At 36.9% G+C, this 18,048-nt stretch overlaps 1 protein-coding gene across 7 annotated transcripts in view; it reads right to left on the bottom strand.

The window, feature by feature from the left end:
- Positions 1-18,048, bottom strand: part of NF1 (neurofibromin 1) — a 259,294-nt gene that overhangs the window by 131,932 nt on the left and 109,314 nt on the right. For 6 of the 7 annotated variants that reach the window (XR_014291882.1, XM_082603385.1, XM_082603382.1 and 3 more), the window contains 9 exons: positions 13,739-13,818; positions 12,062-12,185; positions 10,042-10,203; positions 8,628-8,877; positions 8,003-8,076; positions 7,715-7,798; positions 1,101-1,541; positions 559-698; positions 171-293 (listed from right to left, as the gene is read on the bottom strand). Coding sequence is in view for 6 of the 7 variants with exons in the window: in XM_082603385.1 (XP_082459511.1) it covers positions 171-293; positions 559-698; positions 1,101-1,541; positions 7,715-7,798; positions 8,003-8,076; positions 8,628-8,877; positions 10,042-10,203; positions 12,062-12,185; positions 13,739-13,818 (1,478 nt within the window). In the remaining variant the exon portion in view is untranslated. The remainder of the gene's footprint in view (positions 1-170; positions 294-558; positions 699-1,100; positions 1,542-7,714; positions 7,799-8,002; positions 8,077-8,627; positions 8,878-10,041; positions 10,204-12,061; positions 12,186-13,738; positions 13,819-18,048) is intronic. The other variant, XM_082603381.1, reaches the window with a different exon arrangement.

The raw sequence follows: 18,048 nt of genomic DNA, 5'->3' as shown, positions 1-18,048 counted from the left end.
TTGGGACATTTGAAAAGATATGAAGAGAAAAAAAAACACACACACACACATAAAATGCTCCTTTTTCACCTTCCCCGCTTCCCATGATAACCAGGTGCACACTACTTTTCTGTACTTCACTTAACATAATAAGATTTACAAAATTTAACTTTGCTCTTTTGAGAACTCACCTAAATTTCATCTCTTGACAAAATGAGAGGTCGTCTCTCCTTGCCATCATTACCTCCACTAACTGACACAGTTTCGTTTTTATTTGAATTGCATGGACCATATTCCCAAGCACACGAACATATCTAGACACAGAAGCATTAAAAAAATAATAATCCGATATAAACAAAAGAGAAGATTTTCTAAATGCTTTCATCTCTAAGTAAAATGATTAAATGTAACCATAAGAACTATAAGATTTTCATTTTGTTTATATGAGAACATATATAACTTCTAATTACCTTATTATTACACCCTAATCTGGGTGCAACAGAGAAAAGGATGGCAAATTATTTCACTACTAACTACCGATACCAATGTGTGTCTGCTACACTTCAGTAGAATGCTTACCTGACCAGATTTAACATCATTGTTTCAATGCTAGCTTGCCCCAGATGTTCAGAGCTGCCTTCAGTATGATTATCTAGTAAGTTCTTCATTATAGCTATGGTTTGCTCCACGAACTGAGTATTGGTGTCAGTCAATAAAACCTATACGAAGAACAAAACATTGGGAATTGATTTGGGAATCAATGCACAGCAGACAGACCACAGAGAGATGAAGCTGCCTGATCTAAATGTCATACACATGCAGAAATTCAACCATGGGCACATATCCAAACGTGCACATAGATACACACAGGCACTCATATCCATACCCAAGACATTGTTAACCCCAGGCACGCCCATGCACTAGAGTCCCTAAAAAGCAAATTGATTCCTACATTAGACGATTCTTCTTTTTGCAATGTTTTCACCTATTTTTTTAAAATTATAAGTGAAAGTTCATGCCAGTATCGAAATTGAATAATCTAAAAGGAAAAGGCTTCATTATTTCAAATGAGTCACTCTATTCACAGGGAAGGGTGAAAAATAAAACAGAGAACACTTTACCTGCCCTTGGGAGTCAAAAAACTTGCTGATGGTATTCTTCAGTTTGTTAAAGAGCATTGGATAAAGAGCAGGACTCAATTCTAGACCCACCAGATCCTTAACATTGGTCCGTATTTGAAGTCCCACTTTCTCATGGTTACAGACCATTAAGGATAGCAGCCGATCCATAAATTTGCTGACAGGTGTATCTGCGTTTCCCTCTGAGGACATCACTGAAATCATGGAACCCTTGCGTTCACTGACTGGGCCCATGGGTGGGCTATAGGTTGCCAGGCCAGAATTGCTTCTCTGCTGCAGGCATACTCCCCCAAGGGCACAAAGGAAGCCAGTCATGTTGATCCATTCTTGTAGGGAGTCTGTGTCAGACAAATCTATGGATCCTCCTCCACTCACATGAGACATTCGCCTCTTAACGATGGTCTTGTGAAGGCTTTCAGCAGCCTAAACACAAAATTTTTATGGAAAGCATGAATTCAACCTAAATTGGTTGAGAGATTTGACAAATTACTTTTTATCCAACATTTCTTCCATGACAAAAGAACACTTTTTACATTTAAAAACTCCAAGTCTTCACTCTGTAATTTCTAGTCACATCAAGGTATCTTACTGCTTGAGGATGGATGAGTCTTAAGTTACAGAATTGAAGGTAGTGATACACGTATATCCAGTATCAGATACAGAAGGTGGTGATGGACTGCAGTTCAGGAAGGAACATACTTTCAAAACATTTGCTTATATCAATTCCTGGACACAGAGGCCACATCTGTGCTGCTTCAAGGAATATAAGCATTTGGAGATTTTTAACCAAGTAGTGTGTGCACTTAGTAACTTAGTGATTGCTGAAGTTCAAGTGCTCTGGGATCAGCTCTGTAAACATTGTACTACTATTAATATATTGGGTTGGCCAGAAAGTTCATTCGGATTTTCCCATAAGCTCTTACAGAAGATCTTATAGATTCCCACATGGCAAGACGAGAGTAACCAAGTGGAAGAACCACTGAAAACAGAAAAGAGTGTAATGAAGGAGTACAGAAAGATAAAAAATCAATAGAAAAAAATAATACTCCACAAGAATTTGTAACCTGACAGAGGAGGAATCTTCCAGGAGTTCTGGTCCTTTAGTTTATGGAATAGAGATGAGAAAGAAAAACTTACTATGTGTAGCAAAAATTTTTCAGATTCAATTTCCCAACTGCTTGCAAGCATAATACTCACCTTACTATAGAGGATATATCAACCTAAGAAAGCAACATATTAGGGACAATCTGTGACATGGTTGATGTAGAAGTGCCACTGCATTTGTTTCATTAGGTATGTCTGTTTTATGGGGAGAATGACCTCTCATGAATGACTGCTTTGAATATGGGACTCTTAAAACTTTGCCATTTCTTATAGCACATGGATTTACTACAGTTGTATCTAGTATTAGAATATGGCTACGTATCTCTGCTGTCATGTAGCACATTATCTCTTTTAGGACCTAAATTATCAGGTATTTATGCAAGTTCCCTGATCAGGAGTTAAGACAGAGTGGGGCTCACATATGGATGACTTAATGTGTAGCACAGTGAAAGAACAATTGGATACAACGCTATGCTTTGATAAAGTAAGCCTAGATCTTGCATTTAAGTACTTTACATGATCTTTTTTTTTTTTTTTTTGCGGTACGCGGGCCTCTCACTGTTGTGGCCTCTCCCGTTGCGGAGCACAGGCTCCGGACGCGCAGGCCCAGCGGCCACGGCTCACGGTCCCAGCCGCTCCGCGGCACGTGGGATCCTCCCGGACTGGGGCACGAACCCGTGTCCCCTGCATCGGCAGGCGGACTCTCAACCACTGCGCCACCAGGGAAGCCCTTTACGTGATCTATTTTGACTAAGAGGTTGACTGGGCTCAGACAGATGATGCATCAACTTCACACCTTCAATGATGTATGCAATAATGAGTCGCTAGCATCAGACACAGAAAGTCCATCGCAAAAGAACGTGCAGACCGGCTTATAAGCAACAATGTGGTAGAGCATATATATGGACTGAATTTCGTAATTTCATACTGAGATTATCAAACACTGTCAAGTGACTTTGAATGTTTTTTAGCAGCAGAAGGACGACTGAGTACTTAGCATATTGACTACATTTGGGCTGCAGCACAGCTGAAAACACTGTAGTTGGTATATGCATGATTTATTTCCTTTATTCATCAAGAATTTGGATCCAGTACCACTTAGACATCTTCTTAATCTGGTTTCAGCTCTTCAGCCAAGTGTTCGTACTGAACAGACATTATACTTGACATTGATGTTAATTAACGCATTATGGAATAATGTATTAGCAGCTAAGGCTCAGCTACCTAAACAGTTATTTGGCATCTTTATTAATCTTCCCATTGAAAATAAGAAAGAGGAAGAAAAGCTCAGAAGACCAGCTCCATCACCTTGGTCACCTGCAGTTAGTCCTCAAAGCAGCAGTAACAGTGAAACTCATCAGAATGGAGGCAGTGATATTGAAATGGATGAGCAACTTACACATAGAACGAAACAGATGCAACAGCAACTTTCAGACACAAAGAAATCCAAGCAAGGAAGATCTGACAAAACTGCCAACAGTGGTGAAGATGGAAGTAGTGGTCCTGGAAGCAACAGTAATGGATCTAGCAATGAGGTGAATTCTAGTAATGCAAGCCAGTCAGCTGAGCGCTCTGGTAATGAGGGACAGTCAGAAGACACTGCAGATTTGAAGCCCTTCAAGAAGATGAAGATCATGGTCATAATTCTCTTTAAAGTAGTTGTGGTACGGATCTTTGGAACAGAAAGTTAGAAAGTCAAGCAGGCATTTGCTTAGGGGATTCCCAAGGCCCATCAGCAAGCAATGGAACAGGAAAGGACCTGTTTTCTAACACTGAGCCCATGCCATCAGTAGATAATCAAATACAAACGCTGGATGTCTGTTCACACGCTGAAGACCCAGAACATATTTCAGAGGAAATGAATGCTGCTCATATAGCACAAGCATCTCAGGAATCTTGCAGTATTACACGCACTGGGGACTTCCTTGGGAGACGACTGGAAATGAATTATTTGCTTGTCGGCAATTTAGCATCACTAAATTCAGCATCACTACCACCACCACCACATCATCATCACTACCATGATGGGCATATGGCTGATGATAAGCTAAGTTCAGATGATGTCAGTTGCAGGAGCTCCCAGGTCAGTGCAAAATCAGAGAAAAATATGGCTGATTTTAACAGTGAAGAATCTGGGTGTGAAGAGGAGCTAGTTCAGATTCATTTCACAGGCAGAGCTACCATCTCATCTCTAACAACATCTTGCCAATGTAGCATCTATTTACCATGAACATCTTAATCAAGGACATAAACAAGGACATAATCAATTCATAAACATCAATTCAACAGTAATTCTGTGAAAGACATTAATTTGGATATTGTTTGCAAGAAAGGAAACACCTTGTTGTGGGATACGGTCCAAGATGATGATACAGTTAATCTTTCTGAAGGATTAATAAATGAAGCAGAGAAACTTCTCAGTTCCTTAGTATGTTGGTTTACAGATAGATCTGAATGAGATTCATTGAAGGTTGCCTTGAAAATTTAGGAAACAACAGGTAAATAGGAATTTAAAAATTTTTTATTCAGTAGTCAAAGTTCACTTTGTGTATTCTTATCAACTAGGTGTGGTGAATTCATAGCATTTAACGTACCATTATCAACCTATTTTTTAGTAACTGTGGTTTTCATATTAGGTTTAAAGACTTCCCTTATAGGGTTCATATTGGGTTGGTCAAAAAGTTCGTTCGGTTAATGAATCTGTTGTTCAATAAAGTTCTTGGTGAAAATGAAAAATGTCCTTAAAACCCAACGAACTTTTTGGCCAACCCAATATTTTATCATTGTCTTGCTTTTATCGTACTTTTCGGCACTTTTCTTGATTAGATCATCTCCAACAGAAACAAAGGAGTAATAGTAATACTTATTCTCTTCTTGACTCTGGGAACATAGTGGTGATTACTCTGGTTTCAAATTACAGTTAAATGTTCTTAAACTGTGTCACAGTGTATATAAAAGAAGTTAAATAAGTGATGTTAAACTGAAGCTGAAATATAAACATTTTGATTATGACACTGTTCTTTCATCTGGGGAATCTTTTGTGTCTTGACTTTTATAGTGCATAAAGAATTAGATTGGTGTTTCTTCTCTAGTTTGAATTCTGCTATATATTTATATACTTCTTATCGGGGCTCAAATATTACCACAAGTTTCTTGATTTTCAATTCTGTTCCACTGGTACAATTTCAGGTTTCCCTTGTCTTATACTGTTTTGATAATGTTGTCTCATTCTCTGACATAGAGAATTCAGTTATTAACTGAATATATTATATTACATCATATCATATCATATATTTTCAGCTTAGCTCTGCCCAGGCCTGATATAAATGTCTAATTTTATTGAATATTTAAGTGCTTCAAAAGATTTATCTAGTTGAATTAGAAAAAGTATGTACAATATTTTATTTCCTACTTTTGGTCTTTAAAGGGTTATAATTTGAACAATCCCAAAAGAAAAATTGCTTGTTCGTGCAGGTATAAGAAACCACCAATAAGAGACCCCTGTTAGTGGATCAATTGCCTCATTTTGTATATACTCTTTAAAAGGAATGCTTTTCATGGCTGGATGATATTTGATCATTTACACAGATATTATGGCAGTTCACTTTAAAATGTTAGTTATCTTTTAAAAGTTTTTTTGAAACTGTCAAACAGTTTTTTAATGTGATTATATCCATTTATATTCCCCATATGTGCATCTGCATACCCTGTGACCGAGCAATTCCACTGTTAAGTGTGTGCCTTACAGAAATACATCTATAAGGTCAGCAAAAGACACATTCAAGAATGTTCATAGCAGCACTATTCAAAATAACTAGTCATTGTATAACTATCCAATGCCAAAAAAGAATAGAAAAGAAAAATTAAATTGAGGATTGTTAAACAAAATAATATATTGCAATAATAATAAATGAACTACAACTGCACGAAATAGTGTGGCTGAATCTCACAAACATTATGTTAAGTGAAAGAAGCCAGATATTAGAGTATACTTCTATTGCTCTGTTTATATAAGTTTAACAACAGGAAAATGATTGTATTCAATCAGGATAATGGTTACTCTTGGTCATTAGTGACTGGAGGGGGCACAATGAAAGCTTCTGGGATGCTGGTAATGATTTCTTTCTTGATGTGGGTGCTGGTTGCACAGGTATGTTCACCTCCTAATATTTTACACTGTCACTTTGATTTACACATATTTTTGAATGTATACTTCACTTTAAAAAAACTATGCAAAGATGCAAAAAAAATTTTTTTAAGTAAAAAAACCCCAAACTTAAGATTATCATATACATTTTTAAAGAGCCACTAAAATATTTTTATCATAGACTAATATAATCAACACAGGATATCAAATTTCTTTTAAAAAGCTTTGATTTACATGAATGAAGCTTGCAAACATTATGCCAAGTGAAAGAAACCAGTCACTGAAGACCACATGTTGCATGATTCCATTTATATGAAATGTGCAGAACTGGCAAGTCTACTCAGACAGAAAGTAGCTTAGTGGTTGCCGAGGGCTGAGGGCTGGCGGCAGAGGTGCGGGGGAAGGTTAGGGAATGATAGCTAACGGGTGTGGGTTTTTATTAAATTGTGGTGGTGGCTGCACAACTCTGCATATACTAAAAACCACTGAATCATACATTTTAAACAGGTGAATTTTATGGTATGTGAATTATATCTCAACAAAACAGCTACCAAAAAAAAAAAGCTTTAATTTTAAAGCCACGTGTCCCTCTCCCAATAATGATATTAGGCACAGATTTTTGCTTCACAAAAACATAACTTTTGGGCTTCCCTGGTGGTGCAGTGGTTGGGAATCCGCCTGCCAATGCAGGGGACACGGGTTCAAGCCCTTGTCCGGGAAGATCCCACATGCCACGGAGCAGCTGAGCCTGTGCCCCACAACTACTGAGCCTGCACTCTGTCCAGGGTAACAGATGATAACAGCTGATGAATGAAATGCCCAAATTTTAAAACTTCATTTAACCTATGGTTCAGTCTTCTGGCCACCAGATCCCTTAATTAGAATACCTAATAAAATAGTAAAATGTATTGTTTCCATTTTAATTTATTTTTCTCTACCTTTGTCGCTCCTTTCCTGAAAATTCTGTGAAATACTCTGATGGAGAAAGAGAAAGAAAAGAGGGGAAAGAAATGGTCCTACCATAAATCATCTCTAGCTCAGAGCTGTCCAATATTTCTGCAATGACGTAAACATTTAATATCTATGCTGTCCAGTAGAGTGGTCAACTTCCACATGTGGCTATTGTATGACAGAGAAACTGAATTTTAATTGTTTTTAATTTTAAATTAAGCTTTAATTTGACTAGCGGCTACCATATTAGTGCAGGTTTAGATGAACCACAACTAAGTATCAGTCTTAAGACATCTACATACTTATTATACTAAGAGGTCACTCACAAAAAATGAAGTAAAGTACATATGTTTAGGAGATCAATCAATAGACAAAATCAACTTCACAAACTCACCTGGCCATCTTCCATTTTGGCTTTTGGGTAGTTGAGGATTAGTTTTGTAGCTTGTTCCCACTTTGCATGTGTATCTTCCCAAGCCTGAAATGAAGGCAATTACCACTTGAAAGCAACTTTAAACCTAGAGCTAAAAATCAATCAGTAATAGGCAGGTCTCAAACCTGGTGCATATTATAATATCCTACTTGTAATATGCACATATCTTAGATTTGCTTCAAAAGCTATTCCTGGTCTAAAATTGAGGGTGGGGGCCCGAGAGGGATATTTCTGTTGCCGAGGGCATACCTCAGTGTTTCCCGCAGTGGGATGCTCAATTCGCCGCAGTAAGGCCATCACTCTTTTCTGAAGTGCTGCTCTTCCTAAGCAAAGACAACAACAAATCAACCTACTGCACTTAGAGCCCTGCTTGCCAACGGAGAACCTGGCAAGCCCAACCCAAAAGGCAGAATAGGAGGAGTGGAATGAATACTTCAAATGATAAAGCTGAACACTTCCTTTCACCAGCCCCACAGGACAGGGGCACTTCACTGGGACTCCACAATGTCCACAGCCTAAAATAGCTACTCCCACCAAAACTTACTCATAACATGTGCCAATGTTTTTAGAACTTCACTACATACAGTTCAGGCAGAGTAAATTATATAATCTATAACTGAAAGCAATTTATACTGCCAGTTTTTAAACAAATGTATATGGCATATTAAAAACTCAGTGAGAAATTAACAACTTATTTCAAATACTATTTACTTTCACCTTACCTTGTGCAGAAAAGGATTTCAGGTAAGCTATCTGAATTAGCCCTGTAAACTTACAAAGTAGTAATCTTAAATACATTCTTATGTTCCTAGAGCAATCAGACGTCACGTGATTCAAGGCAGACTGAGTGAAAAAAACATTACTCATGATTTACCTGTTGACATCATATTGCTGACAGAGGCAAACTCCATGAATGTGTTATAGTTGGGCAAGAAGTTGTGCACCGACACTTCATCCACCCCACACCGGATATCCGCTTCCTCACAGAGGTGACGAAAACAGGACATGGCAACCAGGACAGCTTCAGTGTCAGGGCTCCACAGAAACATGTACAGGGCCACTTCTAGTTTCGTCTGGGCTTGTCGGCATATTGGCGGGGTTCCGCTGTACCCTGCTGCACTATCCTGGGAGTCAGGAGTGGGAGGCAAATATTTGCAACTTATGTAATTTTACTTACAAAACCCAATAATACAACAAGCTGTGTACCAGATATGTCTGCATACACTAACCCACAAGAACTTTTCCCCTTTAACCATGATAGGATTTTCAAACCTCAAAATATCTCACCTGAATGAGAACTCAGATTATTTGGACCAACATAATACTACTATCTGTTCAATTTCAACTAGAATAGGTATCCTTTCCAGATCCAAGAAATGTAGATTAAGTCTAATATGAACACAAATAAAACACGCACAACACAAATCTACTCAATGAAAAATATAATACACTTCTCAGTCGATCATAAATGACTAAGGAAGAGGAAGTAACATGAAATTCTATCCACCCTGAGGGAAGAAATAAAATAATCATGCTGCAAAACTGACTTAACTAAGGACATGAATAAGAACTAAACATTAGTGTAGAAGATACATTGGGCTCTGGATAATATATTCCGAAAACACGAAATAGAGAAATCCTCATTTACAAAATGAATGCAAATTCTGCAGGTAAGACAAGAGAGTAAATACCACACTGCTTAGTAGTTGTTTTTTCTTCCTTCAACTGAAGATTATATTGTAAATTATGGATTAAAAAAAAGCTTTGGTCTGAAAAAGAAACTCTAATCATTTGATATTTTCACTTGTATTATGATTTATTTTTAAAGGGAATTACGGACACAGAAGTCATGAAAAAAAACACTTACGCATAACATCAAGCAACATGCTTTTGTTCCCAGTAAATCTGTACTCTTTTTAGTTGACAGAACTTTTAAACTTCTGGGCTATGAATGGTCTTTCTTATGGGATAGAGAGTTATAATAATTATAGTTATCAGTTAAAGCTTTTAAGTGTCAAAAAATCAAGTGCTGTTTACACATAATCTCATTTAATCCTCACAACAATTCTGGGGCAGAAATTATTATTATCCCCATTTTAAAGTCAAGGAACTGAATCACAGAGATGTTAGGAACTTGCCTGAGGGTCCACAAAGAACAGTAATAGAACTACAAGCTAAGCAGTTCTTCACTGTGCTATATTACCTAGTTGAAATTTACCCAAGTTCATTCAGAAAAAAATACAGAGCACAGATGATGATACAAGAAAACTACAAAAGAAACTCCTTACCATGGATGAATTTCCTTTTCCCTTTCGGAGAGAGGTTCCAGGAGTACAAGTACGTAGTAATTCTTCATGATCCATGGACACCTGACTGGTATTTCCACTTGAAGGAACATCACATCCTACTCCATAAAGGAAGAGAAAGTGACAGGAACTTCTATCTGCCTGCTAGAAAGAAAAGAGAAGCCTTTTCAAAGTACTGATAACCAAGAGAAATAAATATTTAATATAAGTTGTCTTTCTGTTTGAGACTATCCTGGAAAACCTCTCCCTCCAACTCCTGTTCCCCTCACATTGAAGAACATTCACTAGAAACCCAATAGTACAAATAATGTTTCCTCAGTATCTCTGAAACTCCTCTCAGTTTTCCACTCTTCAAATCATCAGAATCAAGAGATTCTAGAAATGTAAATTAACGTTTCTAGGTTTAACAGAGACACAAGTAAAACATCAACAACATAAAGCTACCACATGAAAAATATAATGTACTTCTCGGTCAATTAAAAACGACTAAGATTGCCTCCCATAAGATTTATATCCTGTGCTATGGTCAGGATAACTGGAAGTTGACTCTTTTTTTTTTTTTTTTTTTTTTTTGCGGTACGCGGGCCTCTCACTGTTGTGGCCTCTCCCATTGCAGAGCACAAGCTCCAGACGTGCAGGCTCAGTGGCCATGGCTCACGGGCCCAGCCGCTCCGCGGCATGTGGGATCTTCCCGGACCGGGGCACGAACCCGTGTCCTCTGCATCGGCAGGCAGACTCTCAACCACTGCGCCACCAGGGAAGCCCCGAGTTGACTCTTTTGAGATTAAGTTCCTCTGGATCAGTATTAACACCGGTATATAAGCCATATATAAGAGTGACTTCACTGACCAGAAGACTACAGATTCATTACTGGATTACTAATGCTTGTACTCTGGAGAATTATACCATAGGCAAGGGCATGAAACATGAAACATCTTGTTCCTTATCTTTGGAATAATGCCAAATTCCACTATATTAACACACTAACATAAGCCAGATATAAATAAATCCAACTTACCATTAGCCCATTTCTAAACAAAGAAAATTTAACAAGCTGCATGGTACACTGAAAAGCATACGCGTTTGACGCATTTAAGATTTCTCATAGGGCTTCCCTGGAGGCGCAGTGGTTGAGAGTCCACCTGCCGATGCAGGGGACACGGGTTCGTGCCCCGGTCTGGGAGGATCCCACATGCTGCGGAGCGGCTGGGCCCGTGAGCCATGGCCGCTGGGACTGCGCATCTGGAGCCTCCGCAGCAGGAGAGGCCACAACAGTGAGAGGCCCGCGTACCACGAAAAAAAAAAAAAAAAAGATTTCTCATAGATTTTATCCATTCTAGAAATGGATAAAAATTCACTGAATCAAGTACTCCTAAAATTATGCTGTAATAGAAGAACTTTTTAATTGACTAATTATAGAAATTTTATGTTAAAAAAAATTAAGGCTCTTCTCTAGCCCCCAAAACCTTCTCACCATACTTCAATAGTTCAGGATCAAAACTTTTCACTCAACTCCAAGGAAGAAGACTCCTGATATTTTCAAGAGGTAAAAGCTTTCTCGCAGAAATATAAATAAACCTAGATTGAGGGCCCTCAATCTCTTCCCTTCAGCTTCTTTACATATACAGATAGATAACATTCTCTGGGCTAGCCTAGCCATAGGATTCAAGTCTTATGTATGAACTTGAGAGGAGAGACAGACTATGTTTTTACTCAATCTTCTTTGGTTATAGCAGCCCCCACTCCTCCTAGGACTGCCCCACAGAGTCCTGATTAACTCAGCTAGACTTTATCGGGATTGTGGCTTTAAGGCTACTAAAGGCTCAGAATAATTTTTAAAGAGTTGATTTGTCAGCCATTGTCTTCTGCACAAAATTTCCCTTGAAGACTGTAGGAGAGAGGAGCTGAATTAGGACTTAATTTGGCTAATACTCACTTCCTTAATCTCTTCTCATTACCATTCCAAATATTCTTCCATTTTGAAAGATGTCACTTTGCTTACCTTATTTTTAAGAAGAAATTTATTCCTGCAGATCAAAATTTCCCGCAACCATTTGAGAATTTCTGTGCTACTAAGCATTTGATGGCTAGTTAATTTCTTGCAGATGTAAAAAAGCATTTGTGAGCTGCAGAAACAAAGTTCACTGTTACCAGCATTGTCAACAAACAACATAATGCAGATAAAATCAGTCCATAAGAATGGCATTCTCTAATAATGGACAAAGTCTAGAGAAGTTTACTTTCCTTTCCAGGATTTGTTTTAGAGAAATGGTTATCAAAATGTTAATAGCATGATCATCAAAGGATGTAAGTATACGGATTACGTTAAAAAAAAAAAAAAAAAGCAAGTACTTCTAAGCCCCCTACTCTCCCAACTCCCAGCTGTTTCATCCATGCATCTCATTCTTGCAGAGGACTCAAGAAAAAATTATAGACCAGGTGCACAGCACAGACTGTATGTGAGCCTAATGCTCTAGAGCAGGGGTCTGCAAACGACTGCCTGCAGGCCAAATCCAGTCCATCATTTGCCTTCGTAAATAAAGTTTTAGTGGAACACGGTCACACCCCACTCATTCATTTACATATTGTCTATGGCTGCTTTCATGTCCCAACAGCCGAACTGAATAGTTATAAAAGACACTACCTGGCTCACAAAGCCTAAAATATTGACTACCTGGCCCTTTAGAGAAAAAGTTTCCTTATTCCTACTCTAGAGCTGCACTGTCCAACACAATAGCCACTAGCCAGCCACATGTGGCTACTGAGCACTTGAAATATGCCTTGTCTAAATTAAGATGTCCTGTAAGTATGAAACATAAAGAATTTTGAAGACTTTATTAAAAAAAGAATGTAAAATATCTTATTAATAACTTTTATATTAATTACATGTTGAAAAATATTATATATATACTGGGTTAAAAAACACACTATTAAAATTAATTTTACCTGCTTCTTTTTACTTTTGAACGTGGCAACTAGAAAATTTTAAGTTACATATGTGGTTCACATTACATTACTATCAAAAAGCATTGCTTCAGAGTCTAGGATTTAACTCAGCTGCCAAGTGACTTGGTGTACCCACTTCTATGATAAGAAAATGACAAAACCTGAGGCTTACACACTTACATTTTCCTCAGTGTGTTACCTCTGTGCTCAGTGAAAAGTAATAATTTATATAACCAAGGAAATAAATTATAAAATTTATATATATTTTGCCTTCTAAGCAGATATTCAGTATTAATTCATCCACCAAAAACACTGGTATTATCGAAAATGTATGAAAGATCATAGTTTAGAAAACTGAAATAAACTATTAACATTACAAAATTTTAATACTCTAAGCTTATAACTGTAAAAATCAATTTAAAACACAGTTGTAACCACATAAAAATCCGAAATAGAAGAGAACATACCAAATAACAGTACTTATGTTTGGCTAATGAAATTTAGCACAATTTTTAAAAATTTATTTTCTAAACTGCTGTGACAAAATGTTCTTACAGTTAAAACAAGAAATAATCTAATAATTTCAAGTCAAATAAAATACAAACTCATAAAACCTCTGGAGGTATAAATGAATAAAGTTTTACAATAAACTAAGTACTACAGAGTTAATACTCAAAGACAAAAAATACAAAATAAAATGTTAAATTGAATTAAAAAATAACAGTGCATATACCTGATTTCCCAAAATGTTTCTACAGGAGCATCAGGATTCCACAAATCAATGCTATCTAACTGATGAAGAACCAACAGAGCCTGAATTTTTAAAAAAGAGAAAGAGAAGACTTATTCAAAAGAGTTATGGAAAACATAACACTGGAGTAGCCACTGTTCTGACTTCTATCACCATAGGTATTTTTGCCTGTTTCTGAACTTTATGTAAATAAAGGGAATCATACAGCATGTTCTCTTTTGTGTTTGGCTGTTTTCACTCAATATTATGTCTGTGAGATTCAACCATGCTTTGTACTTAGTGGTAGCTTGTTCTTTTTGCATTGCTTTAATAAGTGGAATGATAATGTTGATACACTTGAGTTGTTTCCAGCATTTTTGCCTACTACAAATTATGCTGCTATTAATATTTTTGTATGTGTCTTCTGGTAAACATACATATACATTTCTGTTGGATACATACCTAGGAGGAGAATTGCTAAGTCATATGTTTAGCTTTTGTAGATATATTGCAAAACAATTTTTAATGATGGTTGTACTAATTTACTTTCTTACGAGCAGGATATGAGTAAAAACAAAGCACAGTTTGATCCTTGAACAATGAGGTTAGGGGTGCTGACCCTCCATGCAGTAAAAAATGCACATATAACTTGTGACTCTCTAAAAACTTAACTACTAATAGCCTACTGTTGACTGGAAGCCTTACCAATACCATAGTCGATTAATACAAATTTTGGATGTCATGTATATTATATACTATATTCTTACAATAAAGCTAGTAAAAAGAAAATGTTGTTAAAAAATCATCAAGGGCCTCCCTGGTGGCGCAGTGGTTGAGAGTCCGCCTGCCGATGCAGGGGATGCGGGTTCGTGCCCCGGTCTGGGAGGATCCCATGTGCCGCGGAGCGGCTGGGCCCGTGGGCCATGGCCGCTGGGCCTGCGCGTCCGGAGCCTGTGCTCCGCAACGGGGGAGGCCACAGCAGTGAGAGGCCCGCATACCGCAAAAAGAAAAAAAAAGAAAAATCATCAAGAAAAACATCTATAGTACTGTACTGTATTTATCAATACTGTAAGTTTACGTCATGTTTACAAGATGAATCAGCTTTTTCTATTACAATGATGGCATCTTCGATAGTGTAATCCTTCCAGACTTTCATGATGTTCTCTCTATTTGGGTTCTCTTCCATAGCGTTGATAATCCTTTTCACAGGGTACCGAGTGTAATGAGCCTTAAAGGTCCTTATGAACCCCTGATCTAGAGGCTGAATTAAGAGACATGTTTGGGGCAATCAGGCCACTTTGACACCTTCAGTGTTAAACTCATGGAGTTCCGGGTGGCCAGGGGCATAGTCCAGTATCAAAAGAACTTTAAAAGGTAGCCCCTTACTGGCAAGGTACTTCCTCATTTCAGTGACAAAGCATTGATGGAACTAATCCAGAAAAAGCGTTCTCACTGTGCAGGCTTTCTAGATGTACAACCAAAAGACTAGCAACTGGTATCTATATTTTCCTTTCAAGGCTTGGAAGTTAGAAGCTTTATAAATAAGGGCAGTTCTGATCATAAACCCAACTGCATTTGCACAAATCCTGGTGCTTGCTTCTCTTCCTTACTAATAAATGTCCTTTGTGGCATTCTTTTCTAGAGTAGCGCACTTTCATCTGCATTATAAACGTGTTCAGGCTTACATCCCTTCCCCTCAATGATTTTCTTAATGGCGTCTGGGAACTCATCTGCTGCCTCTTGGTCAGCAGAAGCTGCTTCTCCTTTACCTTGACATTTTTAAAGCCAAACCTCTTTCTAAAATTATCAAATGATCCTTTGCTGGCATTAAATTCTCCAGCTTTTAGATCCTTCACTTTCCTTTTGCTTCAAATTGTCAGATAAAGACTTTACTTTTTCTCGAATCATACTGAAGTCAATAGGTATACCTTTCTTATAGCAATCCTGCACCCGCATAAAAGCTGCCTTTTCAGTACAAGATAAAAAGATATTTCACAAAAAGTGCAAGGTTTCATGCCACCTGGAGTATCTGCAGCAACAGCTTCATGAATTTCCATTCCCCCCGCCACAACCAATAGCCCTTACGTTGGATTCATTTATCTTGAAATGGCAGACAACCACAGCTGTCTACAATCTACAGCACACATCAAACAATTCAACTTCTTGTAATGTCATGACTTCTTTCTGCGTTCATCACTAGTGGCACTTCATATGGGTCACATGGTGTTATTCAAGGTATGTTACTGCACTAAAAATGATGAAAAATACACGAGAACCACAAGAGATCACTTTTTACTGATACACAATTTACTGGTGAGATAAACTGCTCATGCAGAGACTATGAGCCTCACATAGCATTTTAAGTGGATACTCATGACACTTGAGCTCACCAAAATAGTAACAAAATGCAGTTATGAAATTATTACAGTAGTACAGTATGTACTACAGTTGATTTTATGCAGTTATGATTTAATACTGCATCTGTACATTTGTTTATATTTCTTTTGACTGTGAAAGATGCCTTGTACAATCTGTAAGTGTGTGTGTAAGTTTTGATAAATTTTAACTTTTTGTAATAGATTTATAAATGATAATATATGGATAAACAAGGTCTTACTGTATAGCACAGGGAGCTACATTCAATATTCTGTGATTAAAACATAACGGAAAAGAATATTAAAAAAAAGAATGTATGTATAACTGAATCACCTTGCTGTACAGTAGAAATTAACACAACATTGTAAATCAACTATATTTCAATTTAAAAAAGTAAAAAAGTAAAAAAGTGTAATAAAATAAATGACCCAAAAAATGATAATATAGACTGGTATCCATATATATTTTATGTCATGACATACCTTTTTCTTAATTTTTTTGGTATTTCTAGGTTAGCAATTCATTGGCAAGTTTTTTCAAATTGTCGCAAATCTTCAAAAAGTTTTCCAACATATCTTTTGAAAAAATCTGCATACAACTGGACCTGCACAGTTCAAACCCATGTTGTTCAAGCGTCAACTGTATAATCATTTGATCTTTCATAAACCTTTTTGTTATCTGCTATCTAGCTTAATTTCAATGTAGTCATTAAAAAAATTTTTGGATAATTTCAATCCTTCAGAATTTGTTGAGACTTGCATTATACTCAAGATATACTAAATGTTCCACATGTACTTGAAAAGAAAATGCATTTATTGAATGCAGTGCTCTGTAAGTTTCAAATAGGTCAAATCTGATAACCATGTTGTTCAGATCTTCTACCCTTACTATTTGTTTGCTCGCTTATTCTATCAGACACTGAGAAAGGTATGCTCAAGTATCCCACTATAACTGTATTTGTCTATCTCTCCTTTTACTTTACATGTTTTTATATATTTAGAAATTTTATATTTTTGCTTTATATATTTTAAATCTTTGTTATTAGACTCATATAAAGTTTTATTTTCTGGATGGATTAGAACCCTTTGCAATAATGAGATGTCTCGTGACTGATTCACTTTGTTATAAAGCAGAAACTAATAAAAAAAATAATAATGAGATGTCTCTTTTTATCATCCAACATAGGACCACCTAAATACATAAAGCAAATATTAACAGACATAAAGGGAGAAACTGACAGTAACATAATAATAGTAGGTGATTTTAACACACCATTTACATCAATGGACAGATCCTGACGGAAAACCAATAACGAAACACTGTGCTTAAACAACACATTAGTCTATATCAACTAACAGATATGTAGAAAACATTCCATCCAAAAGCGGCAGAATACACACTCTTTTCCAAGTGTACATGGAACATTCTCCAGGATAGATCACACGTTAGGCCACAAAACAAGTCTCAGTAAATTTAAGAAAACTGAAATCATATCAAGCATCTTTTCCAACCACAACACTATGAGACTAGACACCAACTACAAGAAACAAACTACAAAAAACACAAACATATGGAGGCTAAACAATATGCTACTAAACAACCAATGGGTTACTGAAGAAATCAAAGAGGAAATAAAGATACCTGCAGACAAATGAAAATGAAAACACGACGATCCACGAAAATCTATGAAATGCAGCAAAAGCAGTTCTAAGAGAGAAGATTACCTCAGTTCTAAGAGGAAGCCTAGCTCAGGAAACAAGAAAAATCTGAAATAAACAAGTTAAATTTACACCTAAAGGGACGAGAAAAAGAAGAACAAACAAAACCCAAAGTTAGTAGAAGAAAAATCATAAAGATCAGAGCAGAAATAAGAAAAACAGAGACTAAAAAAGCAATAGAAAAGACCAATGAAACTAAGAGCAGTTCTTTGAAAAGAT

This window comes from Mesoplodon mirus, assembly GCF_964341445.2.
Source record: "Mesoplodon mirus genome assembly, chromosome: 18".
Classification (NCBI taxonomy): Eukaryota; Metazoa; Chordata; class Mammalia; order Artiodactyla; family Ziphiidae; genus Mesoplodon; species Mesoplodon mirus.
The sequence above is the reverse complement of the archived record's forward strand: the minus strand, read 5'-3'. Positions and strand labels throughout refer to the sequence as shown.